This window comes from Pelodiscus sinensis, chromosome 18, assembly GCF_049634645.1.
Source record: "Pelodiscus sinensis isolate JC-2024 chromosome 18, ASM4963464v1, whole genome shotgun sequence".
Lineage (NCBI taxonomy): Eukaryota > Metazoa > Chordata > Testudines > Trionychidae > Pelodiscus > Pelodiscus sinensis.
The window spans coordinates 22,861,005-22,887,343 of record NC_134728.1 but is presented as its reverse complement, the minus strand read 5'-3'; the positions used below and the strand labels follow the sequence as shown (position 1 = coordinate 22,887,343).

Below are 26,339 nucleotides of genomic sequence, written 5' to 3'. Positions count from 1 at the left end.
GGCTGTGTCTACATTGGCATCCCTTTCCAGAAAAGGGATGCTAATGAGACACTTCGGAATTGCAAATCCGCGGGGAAAGTAGGAATAAGGGATCTTCCGGAAAAGGGCTTATTTTCCGGAGAATCGCGTCTACACTGGCGCTTTTCTCCGGCAAAAACCCCGAGCTGGAAAAAAGCGGCAGCCATGTAAATGCAAATGCCGCGGGGGATATTTAAATCCCCTGCGGATTTGCAATTCCGAAGTGTCTCATTAGCATCCCTTTTCCGGAAAGGGATGCCAATGTAGACACAGCCACAGTGAAAGCAGTACAAGCAGCTCAAATGTCCAAAGCACAAACCAAAGAACAGCGAATTATTCACTCTACAATGAATTCTGTGAGCTTTGCAGAGAGTTTAGTTAGTGCATTCTTCTAAAATACTAAGTTCAGAGGCTTCTGTCTGTTTTTTACTTTATTAAAAAATTACACTGTATGATGCAAAGAGATATTTGATCAAATACACAGCAACGAGAATGGCCAAATTCCCTCCCAATGCTCTGAGGGAACACTTTACCCACTCATTACTCCTGAACTTCCAGCCCATGATTTTCCATGGATTGCTTGTAGTCAAGTGTACATCATTTCTGCCATGTGGGACATTTTCTTTGGAATATATAAGTAATATTCCATGTATCCTGAAAGATCTTCAATTGTCACATCGTCCACGAAGGCTCGCGCTTGCTCAGAACAAGATCGGGGAGAACCTGATGATGCCATAGGAGAAGGCGATTTGTTCTGCAGAGACTGGGAATGGACTTCTAGCACTGCCTTTTCGCATTCTGACAAGACGCTCCTCAAGCCAGAAAAAGAGTACACTTCCATGGCTCGCCACTGTTTGCACTGGCATTCTTTGTCCATGCAAGGACACTGCTTGCTATCGCTGAGCATGGATAATGATTGGAAATCTGAAGGCTGGCTAGAATCCAGATTGATTTCAAAGGACGACGAAACAGCAGCACAATTCTCTCTTGACTTCTCCAAAGGCTGTTCCGTTGTGGAAGCTCCCACAGGTTCATTTCTGGCTCTTCTGCGATCACTGGCATCAAAGCAGGAATCGTATTTGTCTCCTGTACATGGCTCTTCTGCAGCACAAATGTCTGAGGTGATATTACTCTTTGAAGTGTCTGACTGGCTTTTGTGTTTCAACTGGCTGCGGGCAGAAGATGCTTTCATATTGCAGTAGGTAAACTTAGGAGGATGCAGAACAGGAGAGTTTGAACGCCTGCGACGCTGAGTTCTTGATGACCCCCTTGTGGGCTTTCTCGTACACCTGTTAGTTAACAGAAGATGAACAATCAGAGGTTACTCAGAACTCAATTCCAGTGCCTAATGCTTTCCAAAGCAGGGCCTCGCTTATAGCAAGACAATGTTAAATATCAGTCCTGAATGATAATTATCTCCACAGCTATAGAAAATTCCAGCACTCTGCTGATGTCTGAACACCTCAGCAGACTGAGTCACAGAACTGACAAGAGATATTCTGAACACATATTCACAGTAGTTACAAATGCCAGGGTCAGTGATTAAACTTCCTGGTGCCTTTAAATAAAAGGGGATGGGGAGAGAACATAAGAACAGCCGTACTGGGTCAGACCAAAAGTCCATCTAGCCCAGTATCCTGCCTGCCGACAGGGTGGAGGAAAAGTCAGTCTTCTGGGGCACCTGGTGCTGGCCACTATCTTATGCTGGAAGCAGGAGAAGAAAGTGGGAGAGTAGCAGGTAGAGAGGACAGTAAGGAGTGCTGTGAGGGACCTGAAACCCTAAAGAAAGGCTGTTTTCCTGCTGCAGATTGTCTTTTGTAACTGAATGCAACCAGCTGAGGAGGTTTTGAAGTTGCTGTTCAGGGAAACAGCAACAGACTCAGGAGACAGAAACTAATGCTGGGTTTTATTTTATTTTATTTATACTAAGTTACAAAATGATTGATCATCCAGGACATATTGGGCGTATCTAGACTATGCCAAATGCTCGAAAGAAGATATGCAAATTCCGTCAGAATTTGCATATCTTCTTCCGATCGCACTTTCGAAAGTGGAGCTTTCAAAAGCGAAAGTAATTAAGATGCGGCTTTTTCGGCAAGCCCCCCCCCCTTTGTTGAAAAGCCACGCAAAACTCCTTTTTAAGGAAAAGCGGTTTTTCGACAAAGGGGGCGGAATTTGCATATCCTCTTTCGACCATTCGGCATAGTCTAGATACACCCTTAAGGATCTAGGTGGAAGAAAGAAGAGGAAAGGACTGAGATGACAGTTGTCATTGCTAAGTCCTCCAGAGTTCCAGTAATTAATATGAGGACAGTAGAGGAGCGGATATGAAATAATGTTATACATACTATAGCAAAATACAGGACTATGTAGCACTTTAAAGACTAATAAGATGGTTTATTAGATGATGAGCTTTCGTGGGCCAGACCCACTTCCTCCGATCAAAATTAGATTTTGTCCTGTATTTTGCTTCAGCTACACCAGACTAACACGGCTACATTTCTATCACTATTATACATACTATAGGAGCCGGAACGTATTGCTGTGCAACCTGGTTATTGAGAAAGACAGTATAGGCTTTTCCTGGGGCATGCTGGAATGTTTTATTTTTCTTGAAATGTTTATCACACACTATAACGATTAGATTCAATAGAGGCTGTAGGAAGAACAAATAGGGAAGTAAAACAGCTTCCCTGCTAAGAACATCTAGACGTACTTGAAAGACAATGAGTGTCAAGGATCTTGTCTCCTCTGTTTCCAACAAGCTGCAAACCTCCAAGATCAAAAGGTTTCAAACAGGAAGTATTTTGACTCCAGCAAAGGTGGGAAGGGGTGTCACTGGTCAGCAGCTAAGGAGACAGGCTCTGTGGAGGAGTCTGAAGGAACTGATCCCTTCCAGATCTAAGAAGTGGTAAGCTAGATATACATACAATCTGTTCTACTGTTTTCAAGATCAGTTTTCTCTGAAATACTTTTGTGCTAAATAATTAATACTTTGCTTTAGGGAAGCTGTTTATCACTGCTTACTTCTGTCGTTGTCTCAGAAGAAACAGAATTCCAGGGTCTGGAAATAAGACAAATCTGCTGAGGTAATCAGTTAATATGAGGGGACTAATATCAAAAGCCAGTCTGAGAATAGAAGAATCACACAGTTCCACTCAAAGCCAGATAGCAGTTAGAGGCATGAGAACTGACGGAGGGTATTTTCAAATTCATATTGTGGAATCTCCATCTCTGGAGCTATTTAAGAACAGGTTGGATAGACGTCTATCAGGGATGACCTCGACTGGGATGGAGAACCTTTTTTGGGTCGGATGCCACTGACCCACAGAAAACTCAAGTCGGGGGCCAAACACAATTGAGAAGCAAAGTGAGAAGCCCCTGACTGAAAGAAAGACACTCCCCACATTCCCCTCACACACCAGAGCCTAGGCGGGCCCAGCCTAGTAGATTCTGTGTGCTCCAGCCCTGCAGGTGGGTGGCTGGAGCACCAGTGCAGGCTCCCCAGTGCTGAGTCTTGGGGGCCGCACCCGGCCCCCGGGCCTGAGGTTCCCCACCCCGGATCTACACAGTCCTTGGTCCTGCCATGAGGGCAGGAGACAGGACTTGATGATCTCTCAAGATCCCTTCTAGTTCTAGTATTCTATGATTCTATGAAAAACATCAGGAGGAATCAGAGGTGCAGTTAGCCCATTAACTGTGAGAGATGGATACTGGTATCTCTTCAAGGGAAACAATCAAACAGCATTTGCTTCAAGAGTTTATTAAAAGTCTATTAAAAAGAATCAAGATGAACTCTAAGTTAAGGTTTCTATAAACAAAAAAAAGGAAAAAACATGGCTCAGTTGCTTAATTAACAGCAATCCTTGTTTGAAATTATGTTATGCAAGTTTTCAACATCTCTAATTAACAAGGAATAAATGTATAGCTCAGTATTTTACCCATGCCAAGTTTCTTTGGAACAAACAGGCTGAGATTTGGCTCCATCTATAGCTGTTCTTATCGGTGCTCTCAGACTTGTTCCCTCATCCACAGAGAGAGATGCAACAGATCTGAGTGAAAGGAAAAATGGTACATTAATGTAGTGCCACAACGTTTGTCTCATAGTGTCTCCATATTGATGTTGGACTCTACTCCTCTCAGGAGGCTATGTTAATGGCAATGGAACAGAAACTCATATCCCAATTTTTAATGTCACAGGTTCATTGCTAAATGGAGACTTATGGTTTCACTAAAAACAGGAGATGGACTGGATGTCTATAGCAGTAGATCACTGGGAGGATGGGGGATTTGGCAACAGAAATAAAGAGGCTACCTATCCATTATCCCTCTTAGACAGAAATGGAATGCAAGGCAATTCTTGTAGAGGACTCTAGGCCCCGTTTTTCAGAACTGCAAGGATACAATGCATTACCCAAAATGCCTTATTGCCTAACTCTCTCAACTGTGTGCACACGTACAATAAATGCAAATAACCAGTCAGAATTCTATTGAGCCATCTATACACACAACTCCTATGATTAAACATGTGTTTCTATCCCAGAGGTAACTGCATTGTAGTGAGATTGAAATGACACCTTAATGTCCCTGATTACCTGGAGGGGGAGAACAGTGAGGGGATCGGAGGCTTAGATAATGTCTCTAAAGCATCGAACAATGGAAATACAAAAGCTTTTTATTAAAACTTGACAAACTGTGATACTTTTCTACAAGCTCACTTACCCTGCTGCATCTACTCTCAGCTTTTTGAAAGCTGTCTGCAGACTCTCTTCCTCTCTGTCTTTATCTTCTGAGTCCATTGATGAAGCTGTCAGAGTAACACTGTGCCATATAAGTGTACACTGAAAAATATACAAATTGTAATTTGATATTGGGAACTGAAGACTTAGTGGTCTCTGAGTAGAACTCCACTCAACTGAAATGAAACATGACATTGTGGCTCCTTCCTCTTATGTCAGTCTCCTTGGCTTCAGATTAGAACCATTCCATTAGTATTATTTGTTCAGCATGAACTATGTACTCAGCATTGTCCACAACACAGAGTAAGACATAAACCCTGCCCTGAAGAATTACAATCTAAGTCTTGTCACTTCCCTACACATGGTTTTAACACAAGATGTATTTTGACAGCTAGTTATAAAACAGTAAATCTGGCATTTCAATTTCACTTAGGCACTTGCCATTGCCAGAAGGGACACTGATCTCAATCAGTCCTCCTGAGTAATTTCTGATCAGCACAATGAACCAACACACACTGGAAATTTTATGTCAATAAGGTAAAGAGAAGCTACCGAGAAAAAGTAAGAGAAGTGAACTCTATAAAACAGTACATATATTGTCGACAGTAGCTTGAAATCATACAGAATAGAGTTAATTTCAGCCTATAGAGCCACACCATAGATAGAATTCAGTACAGAACTGACAGGCTAAACTGTAAATTAAGTTAAAAACAACATAAGAATGGCCATACTGGGTCAGACCAAAGGTCCATCTAGCTCAGTATCCTGTCTTCCAACAGTGGCCAATGCCAGATTCTCCAGAGGGAGTGAACAGAACAGGGAATCATCATGTGATCCCTGTCTGGTCATCCATTTCCAGTCTCTGACAAACAGAGGCTAAGGACATTTACCCATCCTAATAGCCATTGATGGACCTAACTTCCATGAATTTATCTAGTTCTTTTTTGAACCCTATTAAAGTCCTGCTCATCACAATGTCCTGCTTTTGTAATCTGTTAGGTTAGATAGGCTACACCTCCCTTAGACAAGGAACTATAAATAATAGAAACTGAAGTGTTGTGTACAAACAGCAAGTTGCAGAATATTTACCATTGAACAGCTAGGCTGTGTCTACACTGGCGTGATCTCGCGCAAAAGCGGCCACTCTTGCGCAAAAACTTGCTGCCTGCCTACACTGGCCACGTGTTCTTGCGCAAGTAAACTGACGTTCTAATATATAAAATCAGGGCTTCTTGCGCCAGAACTCTGATGCTCCCGCTCAGGAAGAAGCCCTTTTGCGCAAGAGCTCTTCCAGGAGAGGTTAGTGTAGACAGACAACATGAATTTTTTGCGCAAGAAAGCCCTATGGTTAAAATGGCCATCAGAGCTTTCTTGCTCAAGAGAGCGTCTACACTGGCATGGATACTCTTGCGCAAAAGCACATCTCTAGCACAAAAGCACGTACCAGTGCAGATGCTCTCTTCTGGAAGAGTTTTTGCAGAAGAATTCTTCCGCAAAAGAGTTTTTGTGTGAGAACGCGCCAGTGTAAACGTAGCCTTATAGTGTTGCATATGGCTCTTGCAACTTGATCTCTGACTTCATGACAGGTTTCCTCCCTTTCATATCTAGCTTGGACAAGGAAGCAGAAGAAAATAAAGCCCAACTATGTTCTCCAAGGCTACGTCTAGACTACATCTCTCTTTCGTAAAAGGGATGTAAATTAGACATATCGCAATTTCTTATGAAGCGGGGATTTAAATCTCCCCCACATCATTAGCATAAAAATGGCTGCCGCTTTTTTTCCACACGCAGCTTTGTCGGAAAAAAGCACCAGTCTAGACGCTGATCTTTCAGAAAAGGCTTTATTTTCCACAAGATCCCTTATACCTCTAAAGGGATCTAAAGGGATAAGGGATCTTTCGGAAAAGGCTTTATTTTCCGCAAGATCAGCATCTAGACTGACGCTTTTTTCCAACAAAGCTCCGTGCAGAAAAAAAGCATTAGCCATTTTTATGCTAATGAAGCAGGGGAGATTTAAATCCCCACTTCATTAGCAATTGCGATACGTCTAATTTACATCCCTTTTACCCAAAAGGGACGTAGTCTAGACTAGCCCAACAGTTTATTCTTTCATGTTCTATGTCAGTGGTTCTCAAACTTTTTACTCAGGTCAGTGTATTTCAAACGGGTCTGCAGACCCCTGAGAGCCCACAAGGCTACTCTGGATCAATCCTTCCCTTGCCTCCCAGTGCCTCCTGTATGTTGCAGAACAGCTTTTTCAGCAGTGTGCAGGAGGCACTGGAAGGAAGGGGAAGGAGAGGAGATGGAGCACACTCAGGGTGTAGGATGAAATCATGTCAGGGGCTGCTAGCCCCGCTGATCAACCACTTCTCCTCCTTCCCAGTGCCTCCTGCATGCCATGGAACAGCAGTACAGCAGGGAGGAAAGACATGGGGAAAAGGAGGAGCAAGGGTGGGGCCTTGAGGAAGGGGTGAAGTGGGCAGGGCCTCGGACTGAGTGGGGTAGAGGAGGCATGGGAGTCTGAGAAATTTTAAATGAAAAAGGGGGTTCTCTGGTTGCTCAAGTTAGAGCCACTAATTAGGTAATACACCAACTAACTGCGGTACTTTTTGCAACCCACTTAGGTTCATATTTGGGAGGGGGACAAAATGAGAGGCCTCCTTGTTCTGCTGGAGGGCACCAACCACCCACACCAGTGCCCTCTACCTTGGTACTACAACCTGAATCTTGGCCTAGTGTGGAGAAGAGGCCTGGGGGCAGGAGTTGAAGAATAAGCCCACCCTGCACTCAGACACCACCAGTAGCTGCTCCTGCTCTATGGACTTGGCCTAGCTACCCACTGTGGGTGTTGTGTTCTGGTGCATGGGATTGCAGCACCACTCACATCTGGCCCAACAATCATGACTCTCAAACCCTGGAGCAAGGAATTGTGCCCATCCTCGTGGGACAGGAAACAGAGCTTTGGGAGTGCAGGATGGGCTCACTTTTCCAACACTCTGCCTCCTCTCTGCACCAGGTTCACAGCCCATATAGAACTTTATTGGGATCCACCATTTGGGAAACGTTGCTCTATGTGCATCACAGGCTACAAAGCAAAACTCTGATACAGAGGGGCTATGTCTAGACTGGCAAGTTTTTTCGCAAAGGCAGCTGCTTTTGCAGAAAAACTTGCCAGCTGTCTACACTGGCCACTTGAATTTCCGCAAGAACACTGACGATCTCATGTAAGAAATCAGTGCTTCTTGCGGAAATACTATGCTGCTCCCGTTCGGGCAAAAGTCTTTTTGCACAAAGCTATTGCGCAAAAGGGCCAGTGTAGACAGCTGAGATTTGTTTTGCGCAAAAAAGCCCCAATCGCAAAAATGGCGATCGGGGCTTTTTTGTGGAAAAGCGTGTCTCGATTGGCACGGACACTTTTCTGCAAAAAGTGCTTTTGCGGAAAAGTGTCCGTGCCAATCTAGACGCTCTTTTCCGCAAATGCTTTTAACAGAAATGATGTAGCCAGGCAGTAGCATGGGGTAGCAGCAGGTGCCCCTGTCCAGGGGAAGATCTGAGCTCCCGGACCTGGCGCAAACTGAAACTGAGCCAGACTGCCTGCCTCCTAATGCACTTTAAATGCAGAGCTGCAACAGGGGGTAGGTCCCAGACCCAGAGCAAGCCAGGATTGAGCTGGGCTGCTGGCCAAGCCGGCTAAAAATATATTAGTGAGGGGGAATGAGAGTAGTTTATAGCCATGTTTCTCAACCTTTTTTTTTTTTTATAAAATATCCCTTAAAAAAATTGTAAGTACCCCCAGTACCTACAGTTTTCAGACACACACAATTTTTTTCTACCATAGCAACACATTTGTTTAAACAACTTAATCGTAGCTAGGTGGGTGATGAAATGTTTGGGTGTACAAAAAGAATAAAGTGCTGTACAATTTTGGGAGCTGATGCATCAATAGAATAGTTAACCACATTCTCACTGCTTGCTCCTGGGGACATGTAAAACTGTGGAAGACAACTTAAGCTACACTAATGCTTGTGAAGGCACAATTCAATCTCCATAACTTGCAATTTGATTTGAAGCAGTCTAGGAGAAGTTTGTGGCACTGGCACATAGGAAACATCCATCCACCATACAATTTACAAGTAAAAAAAGACCACACTTGATTTGGAATCACAGACTCCAACAATAACACTTCCACATGGACTTGTTTGAAAAGTGACCCTTATTTCCACCCCACCTACACATGTTATTTCAAAACAGGGATGTAAATTAGGGTTGTAAAATCTTCTAAAAATATTAAGCGATTAAAATATAAATTGGTTACATGGTTAAACAAGCTGTGTAGCTGGCCCCGAGGTCGTCTGGCCACACTGGCCTTTGGGCCCCCAAGGACTCAAGGCTATGCTGACCTCTGGTCCCCACAGGCTGCCAGCTTCACAAACTGCCTGTGGCACCGGCCCTACCAGCCACAGGAGTTTAACCGTTAACAGGAACCGATAAGCATCAGCATATCAGGTAATTGGTTAAAATTTTACATTTCTAATGTAAGTATCAATTAAAAAAGTTAACCGGTTAAACGATGGTCCTGTCGCACAGTGGGGGGGACTACTCCATCTAGCTGGAGTCCAGGGTTACTACCCTGGCTGGTTCTCTGATTAACTGGTTATCGGGAAATCATGCCTGTAAGGCTAATACTTACTGGGTAACTGTTTAATCTTTAAGTCAAATTTCAAAGTTGACTCAGGCCTTGCTACACACAAAAGTTGTACTGCTTTAATGAAGCCAGTATAGCTGAAGTAGTACAACCTGCAAACACACTTATATCAGTAAAAACAACAAGGAGTCCTGACCAAATGGGGTTTTGCCCATGAAAGCTGATGCCCAAACAAACCTGTTGGTCTTTAGGGTGCCACACGGCCCTTTGATTGTTTTTTCAAATAAAGACTAACACAGCTACTCCTTCTGATAATTATGTCAGTACAAACGTGCTTACCATGGTATAGTTTATTCACATATATTAACTGGCGTAAGATACCATTATAGGAGTACAGCTGTGTCTACACTTGGGCTTCGACCCTGGCACTGTGCCACATGAAGAGTGGAAGCTCCCTGCTTCCCTTGTTCTCCACCTTTGCCTCTCCTTGCGTTGAAAGGGAAAGAGATACACAAGCTGCAGAGAGAAGTCTCTGAGGAGGCAGTGATGCCACAGCGTAAGTGGGCACATCGCACTCCACTCGCCAGGCTTGCCGAGGCAGAAACGGGGAGTCTCGTGGCACCTTGTGCCACAGGACTTCTCGTTGTTGTCGTGGATACTGACTGAGGCAGGGGGTGCCCGCTGGGGGCCAGTGCCGCCACTGCCCCGGGGGGGGGGGGCCAGGGTCTGTCTGGCCCGGGCCAAAGGAGCTGTGACTTCCTGCTGCCCGCAGTCGCTGACACCGTTCCCCGCCCCGCCCCCCTCAGCGCGCGGTGCTCGGCAGCCCGAGCGGCGGCAGCGGTAGAATTCAGGCGGGCTCCCCTCAGCCCGCGCGGCCATACGCGCCCCCCCCTCCCGCTGCGTCACCTCCGGGCTTTCTGAGGTGCCCGTCCCCGACCTCCGCGCGCGGCCCCGGGCCTTCTTCCACGAGAAGAGGCCCGGGGACCGGCGCAGGGAGGGTAAGACCAGCCCTTCCGCGATGCGTCACTTACCAAAGGACCATCGATTCCCTCTCTCGGAAGGGAAGATATAAACAACAGGAAGTGACGAAAGCGCACGCGAGGCCGAGGTGAGCCCAGACGCATGCGCTGCCGCGCCTCCTTCGACCTCTCAGGCGGGGCCAGGGACCGCCCATGCGCAATGGGTGTTGTGGCACTCCGCGTTGCCGGAGAACGCATGCGTGTTAGCGGTGGTTCCGCCCCAACAGCCAGCTACGGATCCCCTTCCTGTTGAGGGTTTTTCCATCCGGGTCACTCGGACCCTGACCGGCGGCTGCCGCCGCGCAGGAAACCCCTGGCTGTCGGAGGCTGCAGGCCCCTTCCCTGCGGGGCTGAGCGCGGTGAGTGCGTTGGGCGGGGCTTCCGCTTCCCCTTTGCTCGGCCGGTCCTCCCTGCTGGGTGCCCCTTCCTCGGCGGCCGCTCTGTCCCTTTCCTCGGCCAGTGTCTGCGGGCTGGCGGGAAAGTTCCCAGCCGGGAGCCGCCCTCGCGCGGTTCTTGCCCGAGCCTGGCCAAGCGGTGGCCCCCGGCGGCCCCAGCTCTCGCTGCTGAGTCACCCCCGCTGGGCAGCTCGGTCCTGCTGAGGGGCACATCGCGCTGGGCGGGCGCCCGGCTGGGAACTCAAGCGCCGAGCTGCCCAGGCAAGGTTGAGAGGGGCTCACAGCCACCCTACCAGCTTAGCGTAGAATGCGGCAGGTTGTGTCTGTGCCAGCGCTTTCCCGACCCGTTTTATTTCGCCGAGCGCTGTTCTGTGTTTGCCCGTGAATAAAAGCAACAGAACCACGTCTCGCAAAAATTCCCCCAAATCTAAGTTACTTTGTTAAAAATCTCTTGCTCCGTTCCCTGGTAAAGCCAAGTGCTGCAGGGCTTCTCAGGCTGCCATCGTACAAAGTGTTCTGGCCTAAAGCTTCAAGTTTCATTTGGTAACGGTCTAAAATTGGCAAGACAATATAAGCTGTTTTTAAGGAGAACTCTTTCTTGGGATGGAGAGGAACAATTTGACTAAGGCAAGACCCACGCTGGATTTGAACAAACAAATATCCATAGATGAAACAATTTGTCACAAGTTCCATTCCCATGTAAAGTTTAGGACATAGGCCAACCTGTTTTGTTGATCTTTTCTCATTTGTCCAGATGAATATCACAGTTGAGTCTTGTACTCAACCACTTCCCCTTGTGTTTACTTGCTGCTTGACTCAGTTCATAGTATGTGCATCAAACACATTATGACACATCAGTTTTTCTGGATGTGTCATAATGGCACCCAACTAATAGCTAAGGAATAAATTTGAATGAAGTCATTGCAGAGCAAGCAGCAAACACACCAGCTGCGAGATCTGAGGGGGGGCAGGTAGAAATGAGATTCTCAGGTAGCAGAATTTATCCCTCTCTATTTGCTTGTTTCGTTTGTGTCTCTTGAGAATCTAATTATTTAGCTTTGGTTCTCTTTCATCTAAATTTATTCCCTTCCAGCATATCAGAGTTTGAATAATACATGTGCTTAATTAATTCTAATAACAATGTATATAGTATTATATTAGTAGCTTGAATTAAGCTTTCATTCTGGTAATTGATGTCTATTGCTCTTACGCATCTATTTTTGTAATGACCTGAAAACTCCACTCTGTAGTGGGCAGTATTTTATTTATAGCTGTCATATCAAAGAGCAGCTTCATAAAGAGTTGTGAGATCATGTCTGTGTATGAGGACTCTCCCATGAGAGCATATGGAGTCCTTACAGATTTTTAAAAAAATAGTTTTAACCATACTGGTCTAGTACTTATGTAGCAATCGAGCACTTCAATTTAAACACTGGGTATTAAAAGCTTGTTTTAGTTTGATTAAAGCCATAGAAAAATTACTAATTTGATTTGGGACAACTTATTACCAGTAAAATATTAATACATTTCAGGAGCTAGAAAAAAGCAACAGAGATTATAAAAATGAATGAGGGTTATACGGACTGATGTTCAGAAACGCCAAGTGACAGGTAGTTACACAAACAGCAGGGGGAGCAAATCTACAAATAGTTTTTAGGCCTTAAACATGCAAGAGGATGTTAGTATAAATGCTGGGATATAAAAAGGGTCAAAGAACTGAAGTTAGGAAAGGGAAAATTTGGGCTCAGAACCTCATAGAACTTCTTGCATCTGGGATCCAGGCCTGGCCTAAACTTAAAAATTAGATCAGCGGATCTGTGTTGCTCAAGGTTATGAAAAGTTTTGTACTGTGAGTATTGTGGTTACATAGAACTAACCCCCAGGGTGGATGCAGGTTGGGCAATGGAAGAATTATTTTGTCAGCCTAGCTGCTGTCTCTGAGGGATGTATTAATTACACAGATGGAAAACTCTCTTCCACCAGGTGTAAGAAGCATCTACACTACAGTGCTACACCATGTGGCTTAGCTGCAGTACTATAGTTGTGTCTCTGTAATATAAACATACGCCTGGTTTGTGAAGTAGCTTTCAAAGAAAAGGGTGGAAACCATATACCGTATATACTCGAGTATAAGCCGACCCGAATATAAGCCGAGGCACCTAATTTTACCCCAAAGAACTGGGAAAAAATATTGACTCGAGTATAAGCGTAGGGTAGGAAATGAGGCAGCTACTGGTAAATGTAAAAAATGAAGATAGATACCAATAAAATTGCATGAATATTTATTTCAAAGAAAAACAATAACCTAGCTCTGTAAGTGGAAAAGGGGGTCAACAAAAACAATATGGTTCTGCAGGCACGGCCACAGCTCAGCCCCCGCCCCGCAGCCCCCACGTTCCGGCCCCCTCGCCTGCCAACGAGCCCCCTCTAAACGAGCCAGCGGGGGGGGGGGGGGGGCTGTGAGAGACCAGAGCTGGGCATCGATGGGCCAATGAGCCAGCGGGGGGAGGGGGGGGCCGTGCGAGACCTGGGCCAGGCGTCGATGGGCCAATGAGCCGGGGGGGGGGAGGCTGTGCGAAACCCGGGCCAGGCGTCGATGGGCCAATGAGCCAGCGGGGGGGGGGGGGGGAGGCTGTGCGAGACCCGGGCCGGGCGTCGATGGGCCAGTGAGCCAGCGGGGGGAGCGGGTGCCGGTGCTGGCTGGATTTTACCACGGGAGGGGAGGGGAGGGGGAGCAGGGAGCAGCGGCTGGTCCTTGTGCACCTGCCCCAGAATCGGGCCCAAGCTCGTGATCAGGGCTCCCGGGCGCTTCCAGAACAGACGCCCACGGTGCCGAGTCGGCTCCTGGCCCAGCTGTTCCCGAGCTCAGCGCTGCACCCGAGCGTCATGGCGAATGGCCCCAAACGCCCTTCCTCCCACGCGGCAAGGGCCCATGGTGCCGGGCAGGCAGGGGCTGGGGGGCCAGGAGAGCCAGGAGGGCAGGGGCTGGGGGGCCGAGGGGGCAGGGACTGGGTGGGCCAGGAGGGCAGGGGCTCGGGGGGACAAGGAGACAGGGGGGCCGGGAGAGCCAGGAGGGCAGGGGCTGGGGGGGACGAGGAGACGGGCTGGGGGGGACAAGGGGACAGGGGGGCTGAGAGGGGCAGGGGCCGGAAGGGCCAGGAGGGCAGGGGCTGGGGGGCCGGAGCTCCGGGCTCACGCGTCTAGACCCGGCCGGCGGCAGAGACGCGCTGAGCCCGCCCGCGAGCAGGAGGCTGACTCGAGTATAAGCCGAGGGGGGGCATTTTTCAGCACAAAAACTGTGCTGAAAAACTCGGCTTATACTTGAGTATATACGGTACTTGGCATGTTAAAAACAAGACAAAGCCCCAAATGCTATGCTGTAGGATCAAGGATCTTGAATTGTGCTGATAGTGGCTTACACAAAGTTGACTGGTGTCATCATACTGGCCCCCCTACTTTGCTCTCTTGCTTTTGGAGTGGAGTTTCAGTTACTGGAACTAAATATAATAATCTGTAGAAAACTCCTGCATGAAAGAGATCTATCCCATCCCTGGCCTTGCTTGGCTCAATATCGACACGCAATAATTTTACTGTTGCACATGACGACATTTTGCATATCCATTTGTGTGTATCTTCTTGCTCCTTTTTTCTGAATCATCTTACAGATGTCTTAATACAGCAAGCAGCGGTGTGTGTATGCTTGGGTTTGCTGCTCAGAATTTATTTCTTGATCAGCAATTTTACTACAGTTTTGAACACGGTGCTGATTATTTCCTTTTTATTTTTTACACACTCACTTTCTGCTTTCAACATTATAGGGTAACTGTCAGCACCCACAGGGCCAAGGATGAAAACAGAAGCTAAGGATGGAGAAGAAGAAAGTCTTCAGACAGCTTTCAAAAAGTTAAGAGTTGATGCAGCAGGGTAAGCAATGAGATATTGAGAGACTGTATAACCAGTGGTTTACTAGGGAATCACACTGCAAATATGGAGTCAATGAGGCAGATAGCAGAGGATTAGGCAGTGGAAGGCTTAACTATAGCTCAACAAATTGACATTTTTTTTTAATTGTAAGAGTTTGCAATTTGATTAGCTGTGGGGATTAGTAAATGGGATACAGAGCACTTCACATCTAGGTTGCTGACTGAAGTCCATTCTGGGCTAGCAGTCACAAACATGGCTGCTGTTTGATAGCTGCCAACTGAAATGAATTATCATGGTTATCATAAGGGTACATGTTATTGAATGCTATTAACATAACTAGGATATATTATTAGCAATATCAGTAGGAAGGCCAACCATTGAATCGAACCATTACCTTCTCACCCTTTCAAGTTACGTTGAGAGACCTCCTCAGTATTGCATAGTGAGTTGATGTAGGAATCCAGCACTGCCACCATTGGACTCTAGTCTCAAAGAACGATCATTTCTATAACAGAAAACACTGAAAGAAAGGATGGCTTCTCCTTACTTGGGTGATCTGATATGCTGTACTTGACTCACTGCTGCATGCTAAAAGAATCTGTCAGTATCGTTTTTAATTCTCAGAATGGTTCCTCTTTCCTACTTTAAAAAAGAATATTCATTACAATTGCCAAGTCTTAACTAGGGATGTTAAATTTCGATTAATCAGCTAATCAAGTAGTCGATTGAATTTCCATAAGTCAATAAGCGGGGGCAGGGGCTGCTTGCTATCCCTGCTGCGCCTCTGCCTTTTAAATGCTGCACAGGCACAGCGGGGAACCTGGGGTGAGCAGGGACTAAATTACATGACCCTCTCTCCAATATGCTTTTCCTCTTTTCTAGTAAAGTGAGCACTAAGAGCTGATATGATCTCCTCCATTGACTGGTCTGTGTTCACAGCAATTATTGTAGAAAGAGGAGCTGCATTCTGAATGTTAATATCTCGACCTTTTCTAAATGTCAACTGGCCTGAGCTCAGGAGAGGGTGTAAAGAAACTTTACAGGAAACATTCACCTCCAGTCTGAACCAATGTGCAAGTGTTTCCAAATAATTCTGTGGTTGACTGAAATCCAAAGTGTCAACCCAATGGGAGGTTGGGATGTAATGTCCTACATTGTCAATTAAGGAGTATCATGGATAAATGAACACCCAAAATACATCAAGCATAGTTAATCTGATTTGATTTTTAACAGATTGGCTCTATCCTGTTTAAAATCTGAAGGAGAGGCTTTGTTTAATCAGATTAAATTATTCCTAATCTCAAAGATCAAACATTTGCACCTCACTAAAGAGCCTGAAAATAATCCTATGAAAAATGTCACACATCTAAATATTCTCCATTTGTTTTCCAGCCTTGACCACGGCACTCAATGTATTCCCCCCTGCTGATTCACTTCAGCTGTCTGTACCCAAGTTTTCCTGCCTGTATGAATGTGTATGTTACTCCTAAGTACTTTAAAATTAGGTTGAAGTATTATAACAGTATTTTACAAACAATGTCCACAAGGCGTTTTCTTTTCATGTGCAATTCAGTAAAACACAGTATTTTTATTTGCCATGTTTGGAAGAGGACTAAAATAAGGCCACTTCAATATTGTAAGTTTACCAAAGTCATTGTACAAACGCTGCTGCTTGGAGCTGGTTGCTGTATAATACTTGGACTTTCCACAGAAGTGCCCTATGAGTAGAGTAATAATGTTGGACAGGATATTTGGAAACCGGAGGACACAGTAGTGATGAATGACACAGGAGTGGAGAGGGTGATTTAGTGCTGTGATTAAGTGGAGGTTACTACATCATAAACTCCTACTAGTCTCAAATGCCATGGCAGCAGCTTAGGTGCTGTCAAGTGAGCTAAATATTTTAAGTTGCCATTATGTAGTCTTCATATGTAGTCTTCAACTGAAAGCAGTTCTAATCTAGGTACTACTGGTATTTACATGAAATGAGCCATTTTTTCTTATGAAGCCTTACTGCCCCTCAATTGACTACTTGGATGTACCCGAGCATGTCTTTTACAAAGCAGTTCAAACCCCAACTCTTCACTGCCTTCATCTTTGAATTGTCATTTGTTTTTTCTACTCCTATGCTCTTATCTGACCTCATGCTTCACTTTCCCTCCTTGTCTGTTACTGCCCCCTCTTTTTTTCCCCAAGTTCATTGTCACAAGAGTTTTATGAGCAACCTATTATAAAACTGCAAGAACAGTCTTTCCCTTGGAGTAACTGTAGACACAATTGTAGTAGTTACATGTACAGACTGTATGGAGTTTTAAAAATGCAGGCTTAAGAGGCTAGTACTGTATATCATCAAATTCTGTATTAGACAAGGTTTTGAAAATGTACTGTAAGCTTGCTCTGTTGACCAAAGCTACACAGGGAGAAGAGTTTCTTGTAGCTAACAATCTCCTCGTACACCGGGATTAGTGTATTCTACAGTCTGTTTATATCCAAGGGATATTTATATTCAGGAAAGCCTGACTTTGACTGACTTATTTTTGTAGCTCTAAAACTGAGACCTTTTTTTTTCTATAGGAAACCCCCAATTTAAACAAAATACAGGACTACACCAGACTAACATGGCTACATTTCTACCCTAATTTAAGTCTATTATATATATCTTAGAGTTGCAGTGTAAAGATCTGATTTTAAAAAGGGAGTAGCTAAACAGCTGCCATTCCAATTATTTGATACTATTTTTAACAATGTAATGCTCAATCAGAATTCAGAGAAACTCCTTGGACATGCTTTTCTCTCTCCCTGAGCCCAATCTTCTTTCTACCTGGTTACTCAGGTTGATTTTTTTTTCTACCTGTTAAGATTTAGTTCCATTATATTCATTCTTCCCACATCATTCAGTGTATACGGCAGAGGATAAACAGCACCAGTCATTCCTATCCTGGACTTGTTTAACAAGATTTTTTTCTATTCAGAGGTAATAATGCTACTTCAGCCATAATTGTGCGATGAAGTGTGCCTCTGTCTTTCTTACCCTCAGAAATGCTTATTTAGGCATTCTTGAGACATATATCTGAGACATCTTTTGTCTGTATTTCTTGTTGGGTGGTTGTATCCTTTCTTGGACCTTTTCTTTACTTGCTCTCAGACCTTTTTATTTTGAATATTTTAGACAGACGTCTTCTTTGAAAGCTGTTCAAATGTTTATCGAATTACTATTTTTTCCAGGACTCTGCTCCATATAGGACACTTATGATATTGCTTCTAAAGAACTTACATTTGGTTGTTTTGCTAATCACATTGGAATTCCATCCTTAATTTTTTTGCAATATACATGACTTTCCTATTCTGGACTCCCCATTAATTTATGTTGAATATATTAGATTCAGCAGCTGGCTCTGCTTTTGCAGGTTATCAACTGGACGTCACTTGGCAAGAAAAGATAATGGAGCAGGCTTACTATTTTCATATACAGGCAGTCCCCGACTTACGCGGATCCGACTTATGTCGGATCCGCACTTACGAACGGGGCTTTCTCGCCCCGGAAGTCGGGGCGAGAAAGCCCCGTTGGTAAGCTGCTCCGGTGCCCCTGGTCTGCTGGAGACCGTCTCCAGCAGACCAGGGGCACCGGGCGGGTTCCCGCGCTTCTGAGGCTTTGCCAGAGCAAAGCCTCAGAGGCGCGGGACCCCCCCGCGGCTGCGGCTTCAGTCCGGGAGCCTGTGGTTTGCTGGGGACCGTCCCCAGCAGACCACAGGCACCCAGATTGAAGCGGCAGCAGCGGCGGTTCCCCGCGCCTCTGAGGCTTTGCTCTGGCAAAGCCTCAGAGGCGCGGGACCCCCCCGCGGCTGCGGCTTCAGTCCGTGAGCCTGTGGTCTGCTGGGGACCGTCCCCAGCAGACCACAGGCTCCCGGACTGAAGCCGCAGCCGCGGCGGGGTCCCTCGCCTCTGAGGCTTTGCCAGAGCAAAGCCTCAGAGGCTCTGCTCCCCGTGTCCCTGGTCTGCTGGGGGGGGGGGGGGGGGGGCAGCTGGTGTGCTCCCCCCCCCCCCCAGCAGACTAGGCTTTTGTTTTGGACTCTGGGGCAGAGCAGCTGGGGCGCTGCCGATTGGTCCTGCAGCGCCCGCTCTGGGCACTACTGGACCAACCTGGCAGCACCCCAGCTGCTCTGCCCCAGGTCCTGATTCAGCCGCTGCTGGTCAGTTTCAGCAGCGGCTGAATCAGGACGCCTGGGGCAGAGCAGATGGGGTGCTGCTAGGTTGGTCCAGTAGCACCCAGGAGCGGCGCTACTGGAGCAACCCAGCAGCACCCCAGCTGCTCTGCCCCAGGCGTCCCCAAGTCAGCTTCTGCTGAAACTGACCAGCGCTGACTACAGGAAGCCCCAGGCAGAGTTGCTCTGCCCCGGGCTTCCTGGAATCAGCTGCTGATCAGTTTCAGCAGCAGCTGACTTAGGGACGCCTGGGGTTCTTAAGTTGATTCTGTATGTAAGTCAGAACTGGCGGTCAGTTTCAGCAGTGTCTGAATCTGGACGCCAGTTCCGACTTACATACAGATTCAACTTAAGAACAAACCTACAGTCCCTATCTTGTACGTAACCCGGGGACTGCCTGTATCCAAATCTTAGTCTTCTAACGGCACATAATGTAGAGATTTTTCTTCCACTCAGGGAAAACATTTTTGGATTACGGACCTAATTATTGTAGTAATTTGCAAGGGACGGTGCTCCTTAGACTTGAGCTAGTTAAAATTCACAGATTGAGATAAGCTTTCTCATGTTTCTTACTGGTGCACACCTTTTGACAGTAGCTGCGTTTCACATTGGTAGCTGATTGTGGATCAACCAGTCTGTAAAGTGCTTTTAAATTTTCTAGACTAGAAACTTCTGCGTAAAAAAAAGAATCCATTTTTACACTTAGTGGATTCAGAAAATATGGCTTTTAAACATTCATCGATTATGAATGCTGTGGTTAAATTGAACTTCACTTTCTTCTGGTCTTCAGCAGTGGGCAGCAATATGTAAACTTCAGGGAGAAACTGGATTCTATAAGCCTCTGTCCATTCCACGGGTAGTAATCTGCTTTTTATTTATTTTTTTAAACCTACCTGAACATGGTTATACAGGTTGAACCTCTGTGGGTCTTGGACTCTCTGGTCCAGCGACATGGGCCGTGGATATTGCTAGACTAGAGCATTCCAGTGGCAGGGATCGGTGGCCAGATAGAGTGGGGCAGCAGAGCCCATGGGGCATGAGAGCCCATGGGGCAGGGAAACCAGCGGGGCTGCTGAGAGCTCCAATGAGCCAGTGGAGTCTGCTGCTGGGAGCTCTGGGGGGTTGCTGCAGATTGAGGGGCAGGAGGCTGGGGCGAGGAGCCCGGTGATAAGCCCCCTCCTCCCCCAGACATCCCTGCTCTGGTCAGGTCCCAAGGGTGCTGGACCGGGGAGGTCCAACCCATATTTGCTATTGGCCCACATTTAACCCATTTTACAACTTTGTGATATCTGAGCATTATATAATGTAGCCATAGAAAAGCCATATATATTATTCCCTATTCTATATTTATTGGTATTTTCTTGCCCCCCTGTTAATGGATATTTGCAAGGATTGTTTTGGTTAAGTTTGCAACAATTGTAATTTGGTAAACAAGGCTGACTGAAACTGTATTTTATATTTATTACTTATAGGGCCAAAAAGGTGTGCTAAGCACTTTACAGGACAAATGAAAAACCATAATCCATGTCTGACAAAGCTTAAACTTCAAAATTAAACATAATGTGATATAACAGATGAGTGTAACAAATAATAAGGTGAGGAAGGACACAGGTTACTACAAAACATCATATTGTTACTTAATTTATGTATGTTCTCAAATTGGTAGCTCACTAGGAAAATGGTGTGAATTTTTAACGCTCCAGTTGCAAACAAGCACATTGTGTCTTTCCTGATTTGGAGCTTCAGTGAAGCTTTTTGGAGACAGTTTGTGTAATTCACAACCTCTCCACTAGGGATGTGAATGGGTAACTAGTTAACTTGTACCTGGAAGCCAGCAGCCCCACATGGCGACCAGGAGTGGACAGGCTAGAGCAGCTCCTGCCTGTGGTGATGGGGGAGGGAGTGATTCCTGTCTGCTTGTGCCCTTTTAATCAGTTAACAGGTTAACCACTATGGTTAACTAATTAAACAGGATTTTACATCCCTACTCTCCACCGTACAGGTCGAACCTCTCTAGTCCTGCACCTTCGGGGCGAACCAGAGAATTACAGGAGGTCAATATTGTCTAGTAGCATTACCTACACTTAAGCTCTTAGACATTTAGGGATAAATTAGAGCTAAATAACAGCACGGAACACTGAGAGCCAGGACTTTTGGCTTTAAACAAACTTTATGGGACTAAGGGAAACTTGACCACACCCATGATAAGTGGAAACCCAGCTAAATAAAAGCATACTGGACCACAGACATTGCCAGAGCAGAGTGTGCCAGACTAGAGAGGTTCAGCCTGTATTTTGACATAGATCTTTCTCAATGTCTTTGGTTAATGGCATAGTATTTATGTTTCTCTTTCAGGTCCACTGCTTCTCTTCCTGTAAGTGAGGGTACAAGTCCCAGAGCGCTGGTTAGAACAGATGAAACCAAACCTAAGAATGTGTGCACATCTAAAGAAGCCTGGCATGGGTAAGCAGAGGGATGCCTGGGCCTGACTGAACCATTTTAAATGTAAATGAACTAGAATTATTGTAACAGTAACTGCCCAATTCTGTTACTAGTTTTTAGCTTGTTTACAAACTTCCTTTTTTAGATTCCCTTTTGAGACATACATACCTGTCATTCCTTTCTCCTCGCTCCCCTATCATTGATGTTCTGTTTCTAAACATTGAAAGAAAAACACCTTAGAGCTGTGAGTAAAGTTCTGAATGTTGTAGGCACTAGGGATGTGAAAGGTTAACCGATTATCCAGTTAACTGGTACCCCGTGGGAACTGTGGAGCAGCTCCCTGCCTACTGCAGACAGGGGCTGTTCCAGCCCCACAGGGGGCCCACCATGGATAGGGGCTGCTCTCGGCCAGAGTAGCTTCTGTCTGTGGTGGGCCCAGGTGCCCCGCATGCAGAGGCTGCTCCGGTGGAGACTGGGAGCCAGCGGCAGCCCCAACCCCAACCCCCGCGTGGGGGCTGGGAGCTGGTAGAGGCAGCCCTAGTGCAGGGCTGGGAGCTGTTCCAGCTGGGCTGGAGCAGTCCCCAGCTCAGATCCTGTGCAGTCAGTCAACTTGTTAAACATTAGGTCAATCGACCATTTGAATGGTTAACTGAGACTTTTACTTAGTACGCGCACCAGCATTAGGAACAGGAGCCCTTTAAACATATCCAGCTATTGGTTTGGACATGAGTCTTTTTAAATCATGAATTCTTTCTTGCAGGATGATTTAGCATCACAGAGAGGCATCTAAGGCATCTCTTGTGTTCTTTCACCCCATGTGCTAATTACCCAATTCCTCCTAAAAGCCACCTTTGTTTATTTGTCTCTTACATTGATCTCTCAGATGCTAACTCCACACCTTAGTTTACCAGAACTAGTATCAGGTCTGTCCGAGTTAGTTTATATGCTCTCCCAGGCAAGGACCTTGTACACGTGTTCAGTAAAAGTTCAGTGGATGCTACTGACATTCATTAAAGTGTAATACAAATACAGTAGAACCTCAGAGTTACATACTGACTAGTCAACCACGTAAGAACATAGGAATGGCCATACTGAGTCAGACCAAAGGTCCATCCAGCCCAGTATCCTGTCTGCCGACAGTGGCCAATGCCAGGTGCCCCAGAGGGAGTGAATCAAACAGGTAATGATCAAGCTAACTTTCTCCTGCCATCCATCTCCAGCCTCTGACAAACAGAGGCTAGGGACACCATTCCTTACCCATCCTAGCTAATAGCCATTAATGGACTTAACCTATACGAATTTATCTAGTTCTCTTTTAAACCCTGTTATAGCTCTAGCCTTCACAATTTCCTCAGGCAAGGAGTTCCACAGGTTGACTGTTCTGTGTGAAGAAGAACTTCCTTTTATTTGTGTTAAACCTGCTGCCTATTAATTTCATTTGGTGGCCCCTAGTTCTTATATTATGGGAACAAGTAAATAACTTCCTTATTCACTTTTTCCACACCACTCATGATTTTCTATATCTCTGTCATGTCTCCTCTTTTCCAAGCTGAAAAGTCCTAGTCTCTTTAATCTCTCCTCATAGGGGACCCATTCCAAACCCCTAATCATTTTAGTTGTCCTTCTCTGAACCTTTTCTTATGCCAATATATCTTTTTTGAGATGGAGACCACACCTGTATGCAGTATTCAAAATGTGGTGTACCATGGATTTATATAAGGGCAATAAGATATTCTCTGTCTTGTTCTCTATCCCTTTTTCAATTAATCCTATTTGGTTTTTTGACTGCCGCTGGACACTGTGTGGATGACTTCAGAGAACTATCCGCGATGACTCCAAGATCTCTTTCCTGATTAGCTGTAGCTGAATTAGCCCCCATCGTATTGTATGTATAGTTGGGGTATTTGGATGTGGAAGTACACAATCAGACAGCAGCAGAGACAGGAAGGAAAAAAAGAAAACACAGTACAGTAGTGTGTTAAATGTAAGCTACTTAAAAGGAGAGTTTTTAAAAAGATTTTGACAAGGGTAAGGAAACTTTCTGTGCTTGTTTCGTTTAAATGAAAATGGTTCTAGGTAGGGCTTTTCTTCTGCATACTAAAATTTCAAAGATGTATGAAGTCAGTGTTCAATTACCTTTTGAAAGAACAACCAGTTCAAAATTATAAACGTTTCAGAGTTGTGAACAGCTTCCATTCCTGAGGTGTTCATAACTCTGAGGTTCTACTGCACAATAGGGATGTTAAATTTAGATTAATTAGCTAATCAAATAGTCAATGCAGTTTGCATCGACTATTAGATTAGTCAATAATGGCGCCTCCATCTTTGAAGTGTAGCAGTGGCACCAGGGCTGTTGCTACACTTCAAAGGCAAAAGCTCTGTGGGGCGTATGGGGCCAGCGGGGCACTGTGGGGAGCATGGTACCCAGTTGACCCCAGGCTCCACACGGTGCTGCCACTTTGAAACACCGCATGCATCCCAGGGTGTTTCAAAGCGGCAATGCCGTGTAGAGCCCAGGGTCTGGCCACGGACTTTATGTAGCGCTGCCACTTTGAAGCACCCCCTCATCTTTGCTTTTCGGATAGTCAACTAGTCGTTCACATCCCTACTGCACAGGGTAGGAAGTTGCTTTTAAAATACTTTCCTACTATGATTGACAGAAAGGAAATAGTACTTGCAACTGGTTATAAACACTCACTTATGTATCTTTTATTGCCAGGTCTATGAGGAAACCTTCAAGAGGAACAATGAGAACCCAGCGTCGCAGGCGTTCTAAGTCTCCAATCCTTCACCCTCCCAAGTTTATCCACTGCAGTTCAAAGACACCTTCCGCATGCACCCATCTGGTACGCAAGAGTCAGACTGATGCACCGGACAGCAGCACCAGCTCAGAGGTGCCAGTCCCAAAGGAATTCTGTGCAAATGAACAATCCAGTCCTGCCCTTGATGGTGCTGGCCACAAGGGAGTCGATGCTGAGCATTCAGGGGCTTCTGTTGCAGAGCCAGTGCCAGACAGCAAACAGGATAACTCTTCTGTTGCTGTTTCTCTGATGTCCAAAGCAAGTCTAAAGGCCACAGATCTTTCTGACTTCCAGTCAGTGTCCAAACAAAACAAGAGTAAGCCATGTGCATGCATGGACAAAGCCTGTCAGTGTAAGCGATGGCAAAACATGGAAGTGTACAAATTCTCCGGCTTGCAGAACACCATCCCATTGGCACCTGAAAGAAATGTTGCTGAAGAACAATCCCAGTCTTTGCCATCAAGAACTCCCTCAAGTTCTCCACGAACTTGCTCTGAGCAAGCAAGGGCCTATGTGGATGATGTGACTATTGAAGACCTTTCAGGATACATGGAATATTACTTGTATATTCCCAAGAAAATGTCTCACATGGCAGAAATGATGTACACCTGACATCAATGGGCTTTAGAGAAAGGGTTTGATTGAAATCTGCCCTCAGTCACACTCCACATTGGAAGCTACCCACTCCCTGCTCATCATGCTTGCAATAAAAGCACTTCCTTGCATCTCAGCTAAATTTCGTTATTTAAACCAGACAAAAACACCTTACTTTAGAAATGTGACCGTTCTAACCCTAGAATGATTTAGTTTGATTAGAGAATGGTCTCTTCTAATATCTGAATAAGGAACAGCTAACTTGGGGAAATCTGCATATTATTAAAGGCCTTATTTTTTAAAAATAATTGGGCAGTTCTAGGTTACTGCAGAGACCAGTCCATAGACAGGGCGGTACGAGATCAGACCTCTTTATGTGAGAAGTCTGATGCTGTATCTTAGCTCACTTGAGGTCTCTCTGATGTTGGATTGCAACCTGTATGCACACAGTTATGGATACAGGGTTAGCTTTAGAAACTAGTCAATTGAGGGGCTTTGTAACCCTAAATTATGGGATTGTCTTTACATCTATTCCAAGTGCCTGAATTTGCTTTTCTGGGAGGGTACAATGTTTGTTCATGATTAAAGAGCAGCTTTGTTTCTTGTAGGATACAGTTTCTCTTCATGCTCTGCCTCTGAACTTTTCTTCTCTGTTCTTTTCTCCACACCTTCCCTGTTCTCTAAGGATGCATCTACACAGCACCCTTACCTTGAAATAAGTTACGCAATTTGCACGATACAAATTGCATAGCTTATTTTGAGGTAATTTCAAGATAACTTATTTTGAAATTTAGTGCTGTCTACACACAGCACCAAAGTTTGAAATAAAGTGCTGTTCTGACAAGTCCCTTAACCCTCATGGAACGAGAGTTACAGGGATCCCAGAACAGTGCGCCCGTTTTGAAATATATTTTGAAATAACCGGCACGTTTAAAGACATGGAATTGCTATTTCGGGATACTTCTGATATCCCGAAATAGTGCCGCTGTGTCTACGTCATCTAAGTTAGTATAGTGTCAGGTGGTAGCATTAACATGAAAGAGGTACTATCACACTAGGCTTCCTAATTGGAGAAATAATTCAGGGAATCAGAGCTTTTGCCTTTATCTGCCACAGCAGAAATAGATGGTTTTGTAGCCTGAATATAATTGTTCCTCATTAATTGCCAAAGGAAAAGCAGTTGATGAGGTGAGTTGATTACTTTGCAGTTTTTTTTAAAATATGCATCAAAAGACCAAAAATAACATTTGCCAACTTCTTCAGTGTGCTTTGCCTGCACACCCTTCCTCCACTGTAATCCTGTTTGTAGTTTAGACAGAAATACCCACATTTTTCCTCTCTGCTATTGTTAATTTCTTAATAGTGAGTTGACACACAATCAGCCTGTGCTTCAACTAACACTTGGTCAAGTTGCCATGGTGGGACATCTTTGGCCTTCCTGCTACATCCATATGTTCTTTCCCCACCCTTCCAGCAACACCATTACCAAAATATAAAAATATTAGCAATGTCTTGCCCTGATGGTGTGATCCTTCTCTTGTCCTGAAGCCGAGTGCTGAT

General features: G+C 45.4%; 2 protein-coding genes across 6 annotated transcripts; one reads left to right on the top strand and one right to left on the bottom strand.

The window, feature by feature from the left end:
- Nucleotides 1-431: 431 nt before the first annotated feature.
- On the bottom strand, nt 432-11,629 carry LOC142818153 (oxidative stress-responsive serine-rich protein 1-like). 4 transcript variants are annotated; one of them, XM_025189252.2, is made up of 4 exons: nt 11,540-11,629; nt 4,741-4,859; nt 3,960-4,070; nt 432-1,307 (listed from the first exon to the last, which is right to left on the bottom strand). In XM_025189252.2, exons 2-4 carry the CDS (start codon nt 4,815-4,817, stop codon nt 605-607), a joined length of 891 nt encoding a protein of 296 aa, XP_025045037.2. In that variant the 5' UTR covers nt 4,818-4,859; nt 11,540-11,629; the 3' UTR covers nt 432-604. The 4 variants fall into 4 exon arrangements, with proteins under 4 accessions (XP_025045037.2, XP_006132289.4, XP_075757365.1 ...); XM_006132227.4 differs by lacking the exon at nt 11,540-11,629 and adding an exon at nt 10,434-10,619; XM_075901250.1 differs by lacking the exon at nt 11,540-11,629 and adding an exon at nt 10,309-10,401.
- On the top strand, nt 10,642-24,915 carry OSER1 (oxidative stress responsive serine rich 1). 2 transcript variants are annotated; one of them, XM_006132235.4, is made up of 4 exons: nt 10,642-10,780; nt 14,635-14,740; nt 21,298-21,405; nt 24,104-24,915. In XM_006132235.4, the coding sequence occupies exons 2-4, from the start codon at nt 14,664-14,666 to the stop codon at nt 24,795-24,797; spliced, it is 879 nt and encodes a 292-aa protein (XP_006132297.2). In that variant the 5' UTR covers nt 10,642-10,780; nt 14,635-14,663; the 3' UTR covers nt 24,798-24,915. The 2 variants fall into 2 exon arrangements, with proteins under 2 accessions (XP_006132297.2, XP_025045038.2); XM_025189253.2 differs by lacking the exon at nt 10,642-10,780 and adding an exon at nt 11,709-11,806.
- The last annotated feature ends 1,424 nt before the right edge of the window (nt 24,916-26,339 follow it).